Below are 17,618 nucleotides of genomic sequence, written 5' to 3'. Positions count from 1 at the left end.
AGTACTTGGCGCCAGTCGCCGGCGCATAATCTTACGATAATACAATTATATTCTGGAGCTGCTCATGCTTTCCGGTACTTAATGATTTTTTCTCTAAAGTCCCGGTAAACGCGGAGCGACCATCCTTCGCACATATTTGCTTGTCACACAACACATATTATATATATGCATACAAAGGCCACGAACACACACACACGACAAGAAACGATCGAATCGCATCGACGCTGCACGCTAAGTGGCTTGCATGGATAGGCACTACATACAACGACTTAATGACGGAAACGTGGGGTCGCGGGACTTCGATCGGGGAAAGGAATACAAGTTGGCCCTGTGTAAAATATGTCAGCGCTCTCGCTACGGGAGCTGAAAATGTTATCACAGATTGAGAAAAATACAAGCTCCGGCGCTGATCACGCTCGAGCTGAATCTTGCGCAGCTCGGAGGCTGCTCGCATCGCTTCGGTATCGCCACCGGATTACATCGACTACATAGTTTCACATGGGTTACCTCCCACTTGCGGAACAAGTCTTACAGTACTCATACACTCACACACATACGCATACACACACACACTTGGCGTGCCTTTGAATAACTCTCTATGTCGGCGCGATACGCTTGTATGAATTGCCGCTCAAGCTTATACATTCTGTCATCATTCTTACAATCATCATAAAAATATCAAAATTCACTTGTTCACATTCGATGGTGAAAACGTTTGGTGTTGGTGGTGTTGTACGCTGTGTATTAAAAGAATAAACGTGCGGTTTTTTGGTCTTTTGTCCCTCAATATAACCGAAGCATAATTGAATCGGCGAGAGAATCACATCGGTAACACCGACTGGCTCCCACTATGATACACTTGTGCAAAAGAAGTTATTATTTGTGTAAGTACAATTCAGTTGGGATTGAAAAATATCCAAGTAAATTGACGTTTTTATGTTCCTAGCCTATTATTTCGCAACATCGATCAGCAAGCAGCACTCTCATCTGGCTTGAGCGCTGGACAAAATATATTACAATTGTGCGGCTGTATAGAAAGTTGCTGTTCATTGGAAAAGGCAATTAATTACCATACGAAAAGGCCCTGACAAACCGGTAAGTGGCGAGTAGTTGACTGTAGCTGATAGCTGTGTATAGCACTGCCACTATACAGATTGTGTAGCAATGCGCTGCTGCCTGCTGCCGCTATGATGATTAATGGGTTTTTTCTTTTGCGCTTTGTTTCTCTTGTTCAACAAGCGTCAGACAAAAAAGAAAAGCCGTTATAAATTTTTATGAACATGGTCATCAGGTGTTTGTACTGCTGTTTCTATTCTTTCATAACGTGTCAGTAATGTTGTTTTACGTTACGCATGGCTGAATTAAAACTGACATATTACCCATTGTTGTAGCCTGCTACTGCTGATAGAAACTGCCGCTGCTCATAACAAGTGCATTAATTAGTATCATGGTACTATGCCGATACGTGATAACAAATCCCAAAATTATACATCAGATTCTCACATGTCGAATATCCAGTTCCCAGTGAACCACCATTAAATTTCGATATTTATCACGGATTATTTTATAATACGTTGCGCGTTTTCAGAACCACTTATGCGAACTTTTCAGTCACATTTAACCGCACTAAATAAAGTAGATATTACTTTAATGTAACAATCTATTACATTGATCTAAATTAGCTTTGGGTACGTTTAAAACTACAGATAATTATGCAGATTTGTTAATTTACAAGAGCAGTACTGAAGTAGACGAAATTGTGTAGAGCCCGCTGTCTTTTCATCAAACTATTACTTTCAAGCCCTATTGATCCTTAAGAATCTTTAAAAACCATAAGAAACCGAAGTCACTTGCACCTTACCAATAACTTTTAATTCAACCTTTCAAGGCTATGTTAAAGTAGTATGTTTACGTCGTTTCATAAATCCAGTTCAGATGATTTATTAGAGCTGGATCAAAATTTTACGTGTAAAAATGTTAATTAATAATTTACTACTACTGTCTTCAAGTGTTATACGAAATATCAGGCAGAGCGAGTCTACGTGTGAAGATTTATCATGCGAAGAATGACTAATCTATAATTAGTATGTATACCTGTGTACGAAAATTCCAGTATGATAGTTTTCCTAAGGCAATTTAATTCTCATGAATAAATTTACGTTTGCAGGCCGTTGCATAGGAGTACATAATTTACGACCACGCGACTGCTGGTAAAAGTGGTTGAGTGTTAAATGTATGATTTACGATGTCACTTTTATAATTAAGCTGGGTATTAATGTTAAGCAATAATTAGGCAGAGACATAAGCAATACTTAAACCTTCTACGCTTATTTGAATACATGCAACGGTAGCGGCACAAACCTACATCAATCTTAATAATTTTAATGGTTGGCGTATGACTGCCTTAATGAAAACAAACATCTATCTTTACGTAAAATTTATAGCAATGTATCATTTTAATATAGTTTTAGTAATGTACATGTTTTTTAGCTGTCCGTAAATGTGCTCTGCATCTACTGGATATATTGTTGTACTATTATACACTGTACGCTTTGCGGCAATATCATGTATGGCAAGATCGCAATCGAGGAATATGTGTCATGTCATGAATATTGTAATACATCATCTAGCCGACGCGCACGTCGAAATTACCTTTTATCAGGCTGATCGGTGATCGGTGGCTGCCATCGATTATCTAATGCTAATTAAACTAAACCTTAAGTCGGAAAAATGCTAATCCTGTGGTAATTAATTTCAAGAGGAGCTATCAGCTGCTGATATAATTAGATCGGCTAATATAGTGGCTCATGCTATAGTAATCTAGCTATCTTTTTGCATTTTATAAGTGACTTTTAACATTCCATAAGAAAAATCGGGCTATACACTATCATCTTAAAAGCAAATTATTGTTCAGAACTTCTGTAAATTCCGTGATACAGAAAGTCCATGATTATAAGAATTGCGGGAACAGCGCATCCGAAAGGTCATAACCGGCCGTCTGCAGCACCGGTCTAAGTTTTCGCATTTAAAAGTGGAGCACTTGCTATATAGTACAATCCACAGAGTTCATGCTGGCCAATCAGGTTATTGCTGCTACACGCTTCGCTATAATCAGCTGCTGATTATCAGCACGTTCTTGAAAGCCCGGTATTATGCTAATAAATTGTTCGATCCCTATTGCACTTTGCTTGCTCCACAAGATCCCTGAGAAAGCTACACAACTGGAGCTAATGGAAATCTAACGCATATAATCGTTTGGAATATGAAATTGTAAAGCAAGCAACCTTAGAGAGCGCAGTATGACTGGCGGAGAGAGAGAAAGATCGCCAAAGTAGTTGCCGGTGCACAGGTGTTTATTTGCCCGGCGGGCACAGATTGTAAGTATTTTCTCATGAAATTCGCTATGGTTGTAGAAAAGAAGACGTGATGTGGAGTATGGCTGCTGCCGTAGCTACACGTTGATGCATATACTCTGTGAGCCTCTTGAGAAATTAAGGGTCTAATTGTGTCGTTAGTAATATGCTGTACGGAGCAGTATGTGCGCGATATATGCCAGAGCCTGAAACCGACAAAAGTAATTAACACAAATTCAGAAGGGGCGTGTTAAGAGGACGCGTTAAGAACTCTGTATGTGGTGGAGAAGGAGAGAATTGATCATGTGAATCGCCGTAACTGAAATACATAACGAATATGCATGTATGTATGCTTACAGTAGCCATCGCGCTGCTACGGTAGCCCCAGCTTAAATTGCTTATCGTTTACCTGCCTTCTCTGATGGGCTTTCAATTATAATTTGGATTGTGCAGATGGAATGCCATTTTGTCATCCCCCCTCTTGGTTGTCCCTTTCTCTCTGGCTGCATCTACATATATTCTTGTGTTTCCTTATAGATTTCCTGCAGTAGGGCGGAACCCCATTCCCATGAGGCATATACATATTTGCAGAAAGTCCATAATGAGGATCTGGTATGCCTAGACATTCCGGCACCAGGTGTGAGAAAATTTTTCCTCGCCCGGATTCCTTGTTCTCTCTCGCGCGCTCACCACTGAAACATCGCTTTTGACTACGTCATCATATAATATGATTCCATCGCACAACCCATACGGCTACGCACTTGCCATTTACTTCCTTGTCAGATCTTGAAAGGAATTAAAAAGTTTCTTTTATGTCATAATTTCCTTATCTGGCAGCTTATTAACGCGCCGGGCTTTATTACATAAAACTGAGATCGTGTTCGACGAGCGGGTCTGATCAACACCCAAGTGCTTGAATCCGATCATGGAGCGTGTGCACTCGGATTATCATCGTCAGCTGCAGTACTGGCAAACGGTAAGTTTATTACGGTCATAGATGGCAGCTATTAAAGAATAGCAATGTATGGATGTTCTATTGCTCCGAGATGGATTTATTCCCTACTCCATAATTTTATTTCAATGCCTGAGAGCCTTTTCTCCAACAAATAGTTATGTAAATTAATAATTTCATCACGAAAGAGCCATAAAACTGCCACTTAAAATTTATAGCGGGGGTTGTCGTACTGAAATGACCAGTGTGCACATGTGTCACTGCACGCTCTGTACCATCTTTACAGTATGTTTACTGTTTACTATGCCGAATTCAATCTTTATCTAGTACAAAACATCATCAATCATACAAAGTTTTTTTGTTTCGGTTAGCGCATAATCGATTAGATAGACTGAGATACTTTAGAGTTATACTCCTTACAAGTGGTAAAAACTTTTTGTAACCTTTATTACAAGGGACTCTTTGCTTCCTCTTCAGTGATTGGGAATGAGGAGGAAAGAAATGAAAGGCAGTCATCACAATGAACCTATATGATTTGATAGACCTTTTTGTGCTTAATCGGTTTCAATGAAATTTATGCAATCAGGCTTCACTACATTAACACCATACACCGAGAAAAGAAAGCTATTAAGCACAACCACAAAATAAACGCTACCGATTCAACTCACAGCTATTCGATGGTATTCTGACGCGTTCATACAGCTACTGTATACCTTCTCCCCAAGCACCTTTATTGCAATCTGTTACATGCTAACATCTCATAATAAAACAAAAGAATGCCGCTTTATACAACGATTACAATCTTGCGGTTTATACAGAGCATTGTTCGATCGAGGACAATTAATCACCTTATGCCCTTTCTGATCCAATTCGTTTCTCACATTTGAGCGTTCATTTATCAATCAATTTTGTCTGGGCTTTTGTTATATTATATTGGCTAATGTCGCAAAGGCTCATGTTCTGGTTTTTCGATGTCGGACCAAAACGAATATGCAATAAAAAGCTTTTTTCTAAACTTTCTTAATCAGACAATCTCTATACATTGCACATGTTCTTATTATCTGCAAATAACTCCCAAAACTCGGAGTAGCTAGTTCCAGTCGCAGAGTATCGGCTTCTAGGGTTTGATGCAAAGGTCACCATGAATATTTATATTTATATTCGTTTCAGTAAGTTCGCTTTTGAAACAGTTTATTGAGTCGAAATCATTCTTCAATCTTCAATAACTTGAAGAACCGAATTTAAGCAACTTTTTGGCATAACACTTTCAGACAATTCAAAAAGGGTTTTGTGAGAGGGGGAAGGCATGACCATTATCCGCGCTCCGTATAATGTGGTCCTCATTTGACTACATGCTGATGATTGGCTACATGGGGCGTATCTGGTTGATACGGAGTCGGCCGCGTACGCATAGCGCCGTTGATGGACAGCTCGTGTGCATTTTGCATTGACGATCAGCCCCCATGAATATGATAGAATAGATTGCGATCCAAACATCAACTGCATAATCACGACGGTTGGTCGGTCCGGTCAGTTTGTATGTATGGTGTACACGGTGAAAGATAGGTTAGAATTTCGTTATTTAGCGCATAGAAATCCACTGAGCAGAGAGAGAGGGCCCCATTATTGTTGGAGACGGATAATAGCTTTTCAAATACTCAGAAGAGATCCTGTTTGTGACTGAAGAACCCTGTTGTGGGTTGTTTAACTAAGAGGGTTTCTCCAAATAATTCACTCTGGATCCCACAGCAGCCAGTAATCTGTGGTACTCCAAGGCCCGTCCCGCGCATTTCCCCCATGCCATGCCTGCCAATGGCAGCTTTTTTGATTTATACGGCCTGGCGGCGCCGAATCCCACGTTGCAGCATCTAATCAGTTATTCTCCACAGGCCAGCCTGCATCTGGGTAACGGCAACAGCAACCACTATGCCCACTCGGACTCACCCAAGTCCAGCGGACCCAGTCCCATTGAATCCCTCAATTCCCTGTCGCCCGGCGGCGGCCACGGGACCGGGGCCGGGCAGAACCAGATGTCACCGCAGCAGCAAGTCCCCGGCAATATCGGGCCAGCGGGATCGCCGACCAAATCTGGCTCGCACTCGTCCAATGGGTCAACGAAAGATCATCCGTTCGATGGTGAGTGAGTGTTGTTGCTGTGTATGTGTCAGACGTGCGCAACTGGTTTACGCGCGAATACCTGTCAGTTCCGCGTTTCTTATCAGTACTGCCGCTCGTAACTTAACTGGAATAACAACTTTTAACAAAATTCCGATTTTTCGTTTGCAGTAACCATCTTCTGTAGTAGCTGTATGTAGGTTGATGTCAGTGTAATACGACTGCCGGAAATATTGCTTTTTAGGGATTTCTTCAGTCAGAAGTTACGATTTTTAGAATTAGTTTTGTTGCCATACGTGTGTGGCGAGCAATATTGTTACTGCGACCGGCGTTTCTGATTGTTCCATCCTTCGTAATTAACGGCCTTTTCAACAAAGATTGATGATAGTTGTCGTAGCTCACCTCTGGCGTCAACGTAATAGTCGAGTTTTGAACCCTTTAATTTGCAATTCCCCGTTATTTTTTGGGGAATTTTAAGAGAACATTTGGATTAAATGCACGAGCAAACATTTTTTGATTCTGTGATTGTACAACGACACCTTTCTTCTTCGGCACTGATTTTATATTTCCCTCACAATATTATTGCATGCGCTTTGTATGTGGCTTTAATACTGCAAGATAGGATTATTATAATATAGCTCTAGATGCAAATTCAAGAGGAGTCTGAGAGTTGGATTTGTTTATCTGATCTAATTCGCGTGCGCCACTAGTGAAGACATTTTACACGATCCGAGGTGATAATTCCACATGATTTTACGCTGGATAAACAGTGGCGTTATCTTGATAATATCTACTCTAGGGCCTTTTTCATTGACTGCACAGCATAGGGATCATATTACAGGCACTGAATGAGTTGCTGGTGGAAGGATAATTAAATTAGTTAGCATAGATGGCATATCACAAATACTTGTTAATTCGCCATTCATTGCTAGTCTAATGGATATTCTTTTTTCTACCCTGTCGAGCTCTTTTGTGCGGGATAAAAATAACTTTATAATGGTGAACAATGCGCTCCCCTACGGTTCATATTATCAACACATAGGAAAATATAATACACATATAGAATAATAGATCTATAAAGATAGATGGTCAATTGTTCGGTGCAGGTGACATAATCGTGTTATTGTAAAAAGTGAGCATTATGAATGGCATATTTTGCGGTTTTGATGGATAATCACATAAATTATTCTGACCTGCCCGTTTTGTCATCTCTATAGTGCAAGGTGGCAAAAATTAGCATATAGCATATTTTACTGTTCTTCACGTTGTTTACGAACCAGGAAGGATTTTTCTGGTTCTTCTCTCAGACAGGCAGTCATGCAGTAATTTTTAAATAATGCTGTCAGGCTTTTCCCATGTTTCAGCATGGTTAGCGCTGAGGCTGTACGCGGTCAATCATCGCAGCGATCGCTCGCGTGAATTGAGAAAGAGAATTCTTCGTCGAGTAGGCTGCTTAATTGTTATCAAACCCAATTTTGCTTGATGCAATTTGGCGTCAGACTAAAAAAGTGAGTGTGTGTAGCAGACGTTTGATGGAAATTTGGAAATTGACAGAAGCAGACTCTAAGCGGACTTGCCCGGAGCGACAAGCTAATTATTTTCTCTCTCACTCACTCCGCCACGCTCGTATTTTTCTTCTTCTTATAAGTCTCTTTTCCATTTATTCTCTCATACTATGTATGTATCTGTAGCCTACCTCAATTGGGCCTTGAACATGTTTCTCGGCCATAAAGTGTCGCCTGCGTCCATCAGCCAACTTACGGCATGTCAGCGGGACAGCTTGCGATCAACCGATTGCCATCATTAAAATCTAATTACACCTGAATTTTCCCTTAAACTACACGATTCAGATTTTTTCTTCAGTTATGGACAGTAATACGTGTGAGTCAGGCACCCGCATGAGTTTTTCTGTGAAATTCGGAAAATTAACGCGTATTTATACAGTGATTGACCTTGCTCTGCTTTTTCTTCCGTATGCATACTCGGCTTTGTGTACATGAGCATCTCGGTGGAAAAAAACACAGTCAGTGCGTTTTCTGTTGACTGTACATAAGTGCTTTGAGGATGTGTCCACTGTCCAATGTAGTATTGTGATAATAATTTGAACTTCTATCTGGCTGAAAAACTGAACGCCTTTTTTACGGAATTATTTTCTAAGAAAAGTTTTAGTTCCTCGTCCTTAATTCTAAAGAATTAAAAGTCTTGTTGATTTAAATACTTGATGTTTAGGAACGTTTAGCTTGTTTTTTAGAAATTCTATTTTGTCAGTATGCGTGAAGTGATGCCGATTGGACGAGACCAAGCGAATACGTCACTGCCCATGTAAATGGCGTTATACGCCTTGCATAGCAGACAATCTGTAAAGGTTACCGTGACATTTTGATAGAATATTATGAAAATATCACTTTCTTTTCTTCCTCTATGGGGAATGCATTAAAGTGCCACAGGAAAGTGATTATATGGCAACGCGCGCCATTTACTTTTATTGCCTTGCAGCAGTATACGCCGTGTTGAACAGTTGTGAAGAATTTCTTGTCGTTTGTAGTTCAATCGGTAGCATATCTGTAGGAGATTAAGCCGGTTTTGGAGAAGGGAATCGATAAGCGTGTATTTGATGAGTTGTCAGGGGAAGGACAGCTCGTTATTAAAGCGCGTGATAATAAAAATTCTTGGTCAAGTATGGCCAGCAGGTGGGATTATCGGGAGCGCAGTTCACGGCGACTTCACGCCTTTACTTGCAGAATTACCGCTGCGCTGCCTACGACATATTACGACATTTTGCGTATAATCATGTTGGAGCCCTATTAGTTTGTCTTATGGCTACCGTTATAGGTAGGCTGTATTAGAGAGAAGAATATTATAAATGCAGCTGTCAGTAGCGGTCTTTTATCGTCGGTAATCTCCCGCTGAATTTTGTGCTGGATGGCTGCAACTAGCCACGTACCGAGAGCACTTTCACCTTCCATATGACAATTCTAGACAGGTCGCTGGTTGTACTGATTGCCAATTAAGAACACCTAGCAATGTGGGTGGTGGACGCGATAATGTCGTTTTTAATTAATGTTCTTGAGTTGTCCTAAATCGATGGCGGCGGTAGTCGTGGATTTCCACCGGAAAAATTTTCTCTCACAATTTCGTAGCTTAGTGTCATCATCACGTGGGCATTGCAGTTGGTAGTTACCGAAGACAGTTTTAATAATTCCGAATAGTGAAAAAATTTGAAACAAAATGCAGCTCTCGGTAAATCCAGAAGTTAGTAGCTGAATTGATTAAATGCGGCTTTTGATTTCACCATTGCTGTATGGAAATTACGCACTCTCGGGCTTTTGTTATTCCGATTGTGTTTATTGAAGCCATGAGTGAATCGTTATGGTATTTTAAGTGGGACCACGTGTACGTCCCTCACCTAGACAAACACAGGAGCGCGCATATCAAAAACAGGAAATTAAGGTATATGATGAAAAATGAGAGTGACTGATGGACTTTAAACGTGACATGCGCGGTTAGTTCATAAAACTTTTACTTTTACTCAGGTAGCACCGTGATTGAATGGGCTCTCTGTTTGCGTATGTTGGGTACAAAAGTCAGCTATTGTCATTAGCATTAAGTGCCCATATAAAAAGTGAATTGAATGAAATGTTTGATTTCTTCCCTCGTGTTGATTACCTACCCGTGTGTGGCTGTGTAATTCACCGCTCTCATCAAATTTACAGACCGAGTCAAACGCCCTATGAATGCTTTCATGGTCTGGTCGCGAGGTCAGCGCCGGAAGATGGCCCAGGAGAATCCGAAAATGCACAATTCAGAGATATCCAAGCGGTTGGGTGCTGAATGGAAGCTGTTGTCGGAAGCCGATAAGCGGCCCTTTATCGATGAAGCCAAACGACTACGAACTTTACATATGGCTCAACACCCGGATTATAAGTACCGGCCGCGACGGAAAACGAAGACTCTGATGAAGAAAGCCGCGGAGAACGCTGCGAAGAATGCCAGCACGCCCTATGCCGGGATGGGAGCGGGCTTATTATCACAGAGTCACGGCCATTCCAATTCCGGGAGTGGACCGGTACAGAACCCATATGCTGCGATAAATGGATTATATCCAGGTACAGACAAAAACCGTTATATTTGCCTAAAGCCTTAAAGGTCACCGTAAACTGTGCCTTTAATGTTTCAAAGTTATATTTGCACATCTGGTAACTGCATTACCGTGCATATTCCAGTCTTTAGATTATTGTATTCAACAGTTAAAATAGCCGTTGAGAATTTAATATGAAATGTTTAATATTTCCCATTTGATTCAGGCGCTGCTGCTGCAGGTGCCAATGGCTACACATCGCAGGCCGCTGCGGCGATGATGCTTCATCCGGACTACACACAATCCAGCTTCTATTCGCGAGGTTACGAGCCGGCGGCGTACCTGGGCTCCAATGGGGTCCCGGTAACCCAGAGTTCTGCCTACTCATACGGCGCCAACCATTCCCGCACCGCCGCGGCCGATTACCGTGGTTCCCAGTATCGCAGCAATCCCGAAATGAAGGAAATGATCAACATGTACTTGACCCCTAGCGCCCACGCCATGGCCGCCGCGGCCGAAAACGCTCAAGGAGCTGCCGCTGCCCAGCAGCATTATGCCCAACTGTACCAGTCGCAGTGTGCTGGCGGCGACGGCGGTTCGCCCGGGATAATCAAGTACGAATCCTCGGCGCACCAGATGAGCCAGATGCACATGCATCCCAATTCCATTCCTCCGCTGAATCATATGAACTGATTGGTGCGGGCCGATCACATGGCGTTGGGGTTGACAATTGATGCCAATTATACTCAGGATTTCTGATCTGGATGAAGGAGAAATAAAAGGCAGCATTAATTTGTTCCTGGATATATATTAGTTGTTGAGAAAATGTGTATAACTGTTCCATGGGAAAACGGCAGCTATGTAGATTGTCGCCTTTTCCCTGAAGCAGAGGTCGTCATATTTTGCTGTTTTTATTTACAATGAAAAAATACCGGGACTTGAATACGAAGTATCCGCAGCGTTGGCTGAAATTTGAAGTGTATAATTTTGTTTGTTTTACGTTTTCGTTTTATTTCTGATTTATTTTATTCCGCGTATGGTTTCTTCTCATGTTTGGCGTGTTTCAGCGAGTGCGCATAGTTTTATTTGAATAACCGAACTTTTGGGTGTTGTCAAAGAGTTTGCTAAGTTACGTGATTTAATTTGTTGGATTATTACTAGGCGAATGCGGAAAGTACCCTAGCGGAACTTACGAGCAGTATTAAAACTGGGAAAAAACTACGAAAAATCGCTCGTATGATGCATGCTCTGTTGTATGCTAAATTAACTCAGCTTTGATCCTGCCGAAGCAAATTGCTTCGGAAACATGCGTATCGCAGTATGAATGCAAATTTGACTAAATAAAGCTGAAGCTCCACATATCGTGGCGGTGCATTGTGTCCACCGAAGTGCCGGATATTGCTGTAATGGACCTTTCCATTCAGCCGGCAGTTTTGCGCAATACTCAGATTAGATGGAGTACAGTATTTATAACACACGAAGTAAAGGTGCTTACCTATCTGTATTTTTCTGCACCGGAAAGCGCGAGGTAAAGCGTCGTACCAGAATTCATAATGCATATTATGCATAGAATTCCCAGTGCAGTAGGACTTCCTTTCCTAGCAGTTCCCATATGTAATTTATGAAATGGGCACTGCTAGGAAAGTGTTCAGCTCGCAGTTCTTTCAGCAGCTTCGATGAAACTTGTTCGTAGTAAGGAAGAAGCATACGATTATCCTTTCAAAGGTGATTGAGACGAAAAAGTTAAGTAATGTCTTCCAAAGTTGATACGGAAAGTAGCTAAATCGATTTAATATCTGTACTCTGCACCGAATTCGCTCCAAACGCAAAATAGGGATGTCTATTGTGGAATTACTGTGTGTAAGATAGTTATGTCAATCGCATTACACGACGTTTAACAGAATGCTTTGTTTGCTAACTTCTCAGTTTAAGTCGTTATCATTGGAAACCGGAGTGGGAAAAAGCGATATTCTTTCAAGATTCACCAAAAATTAATTCAACTACAAATAGAATACAGTATACGAAGTACAATCGGAGTGGAATTCGCTGCTCGAATCGCTGAAACAGAGGGACACCTGAGAAAGGTCAGTCTTAAAGCTGCATTCTTATGATTACAGCAAATTCAAGCAAATTTTTAAAGACAGTAAAATGTATGCAACAGTTAAAACCGTTTGCACAAAAGTTAGAATGCAAAAACGCAAAGCCTATCACGACGACGCTACTTATAAAAAAAACCTCGCGATCAACAGTTGCGATACAAATACAGAAAGGTAGCCTTTACATAAAAATATCAACAAATTTTATTGTAACAACTCAAAGTGAGTGCGAACTCTGCGTTTTATCAATAGCAGTAACGGAAAATAACAGATAAACTTTAATACGTACTCCAACTTCTTATTTTCTGTCATAAACGGCGATTCCCTGCTCATCATATTCGGCATCACCTTGCTCATCGGCAGCATCCTCCGGGTCTGAATCCGCACGGTATCCAACTGCGCCTTTACTAAACTCGAAATGTTTTTGCTCGCTGCTGTCATTTGCATTACTCGGTTTTCCTTTTTGGTAAAAATATGGATCGTGATCCGATTGTGCGTCGACATCCGCGTCATGGTGCAAACTAACGATGCTTCCCGTGACCCCTCCGGAAGTAGCTTTCAGCACGTTGAGCATGGCAATTTCTTCAAGTTTTTGTTCGTCTTCAGCGGCCATTGGGTGTATCTCTCGCAGACTCAGCGATTTCCGGAAATCCAATGTTGGTTGGCTGGAGAGACCTGAAAGCGGGCAAACGTGCAACGACGAAAACGTTTTCCTACGATAATAATAAATTAATGTTATGTTTGTTATATACGGTTTACCGGTGCTCAGCTTCCTGTCTGTTTTTGTCGGCATCGGTACTTTCCGTAGCCAGAAAAACTGCAGTGCCGCATAAACGAATCCACAGCCAAAACACACCACTCCAAAAATTCTCCAAGCCACCCTCGCGCCAACTGCCCTAATCATGAGGCCGCCAATAAGAGCCCCAGCGCCACGTCCTGGACAAACGTTTTTTTGTAAAATTCACTGAGTAGATCTAACTTCTCACTTAATACACACCTATTCCGTAATGCATGCCTCCAACAATTCCCTGCCCATGCATAATGTTTTTTATGTATGCACGGAAGTTTGCCATAAGAAAACCATTGCTGGCTCACCTGCAGCGTTGCGAGGTACTGCGGAGCAATTTTCCCGGCATAGATTGTGGCTGTGACCCACATTAAACTGAAAATTTTAAGAAAAGACATTAGATTAGAAGAAACAGCTGGTAGATCAGTACGTGGATTAAGAACGGCATACCCCGGAACTATAATAGTAATAAAATTATGTGTATATTAAAATTTTCGAAAGTGCTATGCGCCAGGAAAATTCTTGGCGCATAGTCAATTTGCTATGCGCCAGGAAATTTCCCGCAAAAGTAAAATTTGATTGTTTTGAAGTTGTCAATATCACTTTACGAAGTCTAATTGTAACCAAAACGTCTGATTGCGACTACAGTCCGTTTCTTTATCACTACTTCGAAAATCGCTTTTTAATACAGTCACCAACGGTGCTGGTAGGAAGTTTTATTAGCTGAAATGTTTAGATCATATGCGCGGTAATTTCAGCTGTTAAAACTTTACTTCACACCGTATACGGCATATCGTTATTTTTGTTAAGACGGGCTTTCTCCGGGACGTTTCTGTGCTTTCAAATTGCATCGATCTCTTTGCCGGAAACACACACCTAATTTTTTGCGGCTCAGTCTTTGTGTGATTAATCATTGGTGAAAGTAAATTAATATGCCGGCGTAGGGGTTTACTTTTTACCAGCTTTGCCACTCGTGTAACATGGCAGCCCAGCTTGAAAGAGGTTTTTTGGGCGGGAATTCAGCACTTCCCTTGGGCGGTGAATGCAGCCGTACTGGACGAAGTAACATCTGTTCCTTTTTTTCAACTTATCTTGCTTTCAAAGAAAACAACGACGCGACGCTCGTTTCCAAACATTTGATGCATCTGCTTCATATACACGCCTTCATGTAATTTTTAAGCTCGTTCTAATGGTAAGACTTCAACTGCATTGCAGCGCTGGCTCTTGAACATATCTTCCGTTGTAGTGAGATATGATATGCACAAAATCAAATGAGGAACTACTGTAAGAACAAATCTTTCGTGGTGAAGTAAGAAAATCGTGTACGAATTTTTCCGATTTTCAGAACAGCTTAAATACCACTGTGCTGCTAATACAATGTTGAAAACACAATTGTTACCGATACTGTAGTTCTTAGTTTTTTCGTAAACATTGAGTTCTTGGAAATCGTAGTTTGTACTTTTCGTAATGAATCTTATGTTTTACTAGGCTGGAATGTTAAACGTGCATTCACAAAATTGAAAATATCAGGTTATTAACAACAAACCAATAAATTTTGATTTTTGGCGGCGAATTTCCGGGCGCATAGCAAAACGACTATGCGCCAGGAATTTTTCCTGGCGCATAGAAAATTGACTATGCGCCATGAAATTTCCTGGCGCATAGAAGTGACCTAAAATTTTGGCCGCGCGCCTCAGCAAAATACGTAATATCTTGGTTTGCTTTTGGAAGGTTACGAACACGTACCTGTTAGTTATGGCTTCAAAGGCTTCGAGAGGAAGCACCATGTAGGGATTGTATACGTACGAATACCTATAAAAAACAATTGTCAAATTCCCGTTATGGTCAAAACTATGTTTTGCACAAAAACTACGTGGATACCCAATATAACGTCCTCCATAAACGAACATGGAAAAGATTAAAATGTTTGTGTGGCCAAAACGCTTTATGAGCCTTGTTGCGGATGCCATTACTGGTACTCCACAAAGTCCTAAAATTCATAAAAAATATTTATGTACGAGTATATTACGACAAAGTGGCATGAGACTGTGTTTCTCTGCAGTACTGAAAATATTCATACCTCCGACAGTATTCGTAAGACCAAGTAACCACTTCGGAGAATGCAGGTCCTCTTCCATGAACCAAAAGAAGAAGCTAAAAATTTACAGTTGAAGTTACTTTTTATAAGGGTATTTTTCGATCAGTTTTTCGGGAAGAAAAGTCCCACCTGTCCAGGAGACCCCATGCGGCACCAATGAAGAAAACGACGAAAATAAAAACAACAATTCGAGGATTTCGCATTAGTTGTCCGACATTTTTCCAGATGTTATCCGCCGGCAACCGAACAGTTAGGCTCATTATTCCGGCAGTAATTGCCGCTAATACATGCATTGCATCGTACAGATAAAATGCCGGAGCATATCCCATGTTTAGCCGATCCTAAAGCAGCATCACTACTCTAGGATTTTTACTATCGTGAAGTTAAAACGTTTTAGTTGAAATCTTCGATTAGCGATTGGTATTATGAGGCAACTATTGTTAATTGTACGTAAAAATTCTTAGATACTTGAAGTATATCTAAGAATTTTTACGTACAATTACGTACAATTTTTACGTACATGCGATAGTTAAACCCTAAATCCTAATCAACTCCATAATGCGTACGTTGGCGCATACCAATTTTGCGTAGTAAAGTATACCATTAAAAGTCCGGCCAGCGGCGCCATAGCACACATTCCCAACAGGGAATACATCCGCTGCATCCCAATGTTCCCATGATATTCCTCGCTCATCTGTATGGTAGCAGCATCCATCAGAGGAAAAACCGCTGCCAGCGCGATAGATGCCAACACCCGAAACACGAAATACAACCAAAATGTCGTTTGCCGGTTTCCGCTTTCGATGTGTGTTGTACATAGAACCGGAAACGACTGCGCCATACGGCACTTGATCCAACAAGATGATTCCACTGTGGATGAATTATTCTGTACAGACGTTATATTCTCCGCAGCTACCGGGCATGTAAAGTTGACGGACGCATCTCCGTTATTTATATCGCGGTACCAGTAAAAAGGGCACCGCGATTCGCAGGATGATAGGTCTAGCGAATCGAAACCGATGGTAGTAGAGTTGGCAGTTTGGCAACTGGATTCATTGTAATCGGCAACATCGAAGTTGTATTGCAGTACAGTGGCGTTTACCACTATCGGAAGAACAGTATAATCTTCTTTGCAGATTGTGGAAGCTACCAACCGGGACGAATTGTAGCTTTGGGTAATATTTTTGTTTTCGTATAATGGGACGCCAAAATACATCAGCGTGTGCAGTCCAATATTCACTAGGATCGCTCCAACAAGTATAACTTTGTAATATCCCAATTTATCCGCAACCGCACCTACAAAAATTAGTCACATCAAATGCATATAGGAAGTTATATAATTTTGATATTGCCTTTCTTCGGCACAAATACAATGGGAAGTAAAATCATGGCACAGTTTTTTTGTGGTGTCTTACCAGCAATTGCAGGTCCAGCAAAGCAAAGAATTGGCAAAAGCGCGTATACGATTGCTGTTTCGGTGATGGTCAAACCAAGAGATTTCATATGAATCGTTAGGTACGGATATAATGCAGCCATCCCTGAAACACAGGTATCTGTACGAAGTCCTTATTTAACAGGAGCTTATGTCCCAATGCAAGGAAGAGCTTACCTCCATACAATATAAATATTAATATTTTCAACGGTATTAGTTTAACATTTACGGCACAAAAGGAGCGTTCTTTTGTGGTCGCCATTTCCAATGTAAAATTATCAAATAATTTTTAAGATGGTGAAATATAATGGCACCCGGTTAAACCATCATAGAATCATGGACTACTCGCTGTACTCAGTATGGAATTTTGCAGTAAAAACATTCCGCGGTAAACCCAGCAATGCTTAATTACTGATAACAGCTAAAGTAAGCCGCATTATCGAACGTTCCTGCAGTCGGTCAGCCCTTCACTATCAGATTCTGTAATATTGACAGAGCCAATTATAATTAGTAACCGATAACGTACTGGAGCAAATTTAACGGCGGAAATGGTAAATACGTTTAAACACACAAATCGTTAACACCAAATGATGATCGCACATTTTCAAAGCATTTCCTTTTAACTAAAATATCGTAAATGTGTTGATCAGTGAACTGCTCGTAAAGTGGATGCACCAGCGTCCCAAGTGGTTCCTTGCAAATCAAGT

At 41.1% G+C, this 17,618-nt stretch overlaps 2 protein-coding genes across 6 annotated transcripts; one reads left to right on the top strand and one right to left on the bottom strand.

Moving 5' to 3' along the window:
* The first annotated feature begins 590 nt into the window (after positions 1–590).
* LOC129583542 (transcription factor Sox-2-like) lies at positions 591–11,812 on the top strand. Of its 4 annotated transcripts, XM_055475364.1 has the most exons (6): positions 591–884; positions 947–1,095; positions 3,891–4,329; positions 6,195–6,441; positions 10,134–10,526; positions 10,725–11,807. In XM_055475364.1, exons 3-6 carry the CDS (start codon positions 4,279–4,281, stop codon positions 11,189–11,191), a joined length of 1,158 nt encoding a protein of 385 aa, XP_055331339.1. In that variant the 5' UTR covers positions 591–884; positions 947–1,095; positions 3,891–4,278; the 3' UTR covers positions 11,192–11,807. The 4 variants fall into 4 exon arrangements, with proteins under 4 accessions (XP_055331339.1, XP_055331340.1, XP_055331338.1 ...); XM_055475365.1 differs by lacking the exons at positions 591–884; positions 947–1,095 and adding an exon at positions 3,464–3,696; XM_055475363.1 differs by lacking the exons at positions 591–884; positions 947–1,095; positions 3,891–4,329 and having other exon boundaries at positions 5,769–6,441; positions 10,740–11,812.
* Positions 11,813–12,229: 417 nt separating this feature from the next.
* Positions 12,230–17,563, bottom strand: LOC129583758 (major facilitator superfamily domain-containing protein 6-like). 2 transcript variants are annotated; one of them, XM_055475707.1, is made up of 11 exons: positions 17,438–17,563; positions 16,895–17,017; positions 16,081–16,775; positions 15,609–15,820; positions 15,462–15,535; positions 15,263–15,371; positions 15,128–15,193; positions 13,690–13,756; positions 13,592–13,622; positions 13,354–13,530; positions 12,230–13,269 (listed from the first exon to the last, which is right to left on the bottom strand). In XM_055475707.1, the coding sequence occupies exons 2-11, from the start codon at positions 17,013–17,015 to the stop codon at positions 12,893–12,895; spliced, it is 1,929 nt and encodes a 642-aa protein (XP_055331682.1). In that variant the 5' UTR covers positions 17,016–17,017; positions 17,438–17,563; the 3' UTR covers positions 12,230–12,892. The 2 variants fall into 2 exon arrangements, with proteins under 2 accessions (XP_055331682.1, XP_055331681.1); XM_055475706.1 differs by lacking the exon at positions 17,438–17,563 and adding an exon at positions 17,089–17,317.
* Positions 17,564–17,618: the final 55 nt, after the last annotated feature.

Source organism: Paramacrobiotus metropolitanus, unplaced genomic scaffold (assembly GCF_019649055.1).
Source record: "Paramacrobiotus metropolitanus isolate TYO unplaced genomic scaffold, Prichtersi_v1.0 Parri_scaffold0000011, whole genome shotgun sequence".
NCBI classification, from domain to species: Eukaryota; Metazoa; Tardigrada; class Eutardigrada; order Parachela; family Macrobiotidae; genus Paramacrobiotus; species Paramacrobiotus metropolitanus.
This window is presented reverse-complemented; position numbering and strand designations above follow the sequence as displayed.

Bases quoted from the DNA above. Each gene is read 5' to 3' on its own strand.
- LOC129583542 (XM_055475362.1), top strand. From the start codon at position 6,108: ATGCCTGCCAATGGCAGCTTTTTTGATTTATACGGCCTGGCGGCGCCG. The intron at 6,442-10,133 runs GTGAGTGAGTGT...TCAAATTTACAG, and splicing joins GAAAGATCATCCGTTCGATG to ACCGAGTCAAACGCCCTATG. The intron at 10,527-10,724 runs GTACAGACAAAA...CATTTGATTCAG, and splicing joins GATAAATGGATTATATCCAG to GCGCTGCTGCTGCAGGTGCC.
- LOC129583758 (XM_055475706.1), bottom strand. From the start codon at position 17,173: ATGGCGACCACAAAAGAACGCTCCTTTTGTGCCGTAAATGTTAAACTA. The intron at 17,018-17,088 runs GTAAGCTCTTCC...CCTGTGTTTCAG, and splicing joins AATATTTATATTGTATGGAG to GGATGGCTGCATTATATCCG. The intron at 16,776-16,894 runs GTAAGACACCAC...TAATTTTTGTAG, and splicing joins TGCTGGACCTGCAATTGCTG to GTGCGGTTGCGGATAAATTG.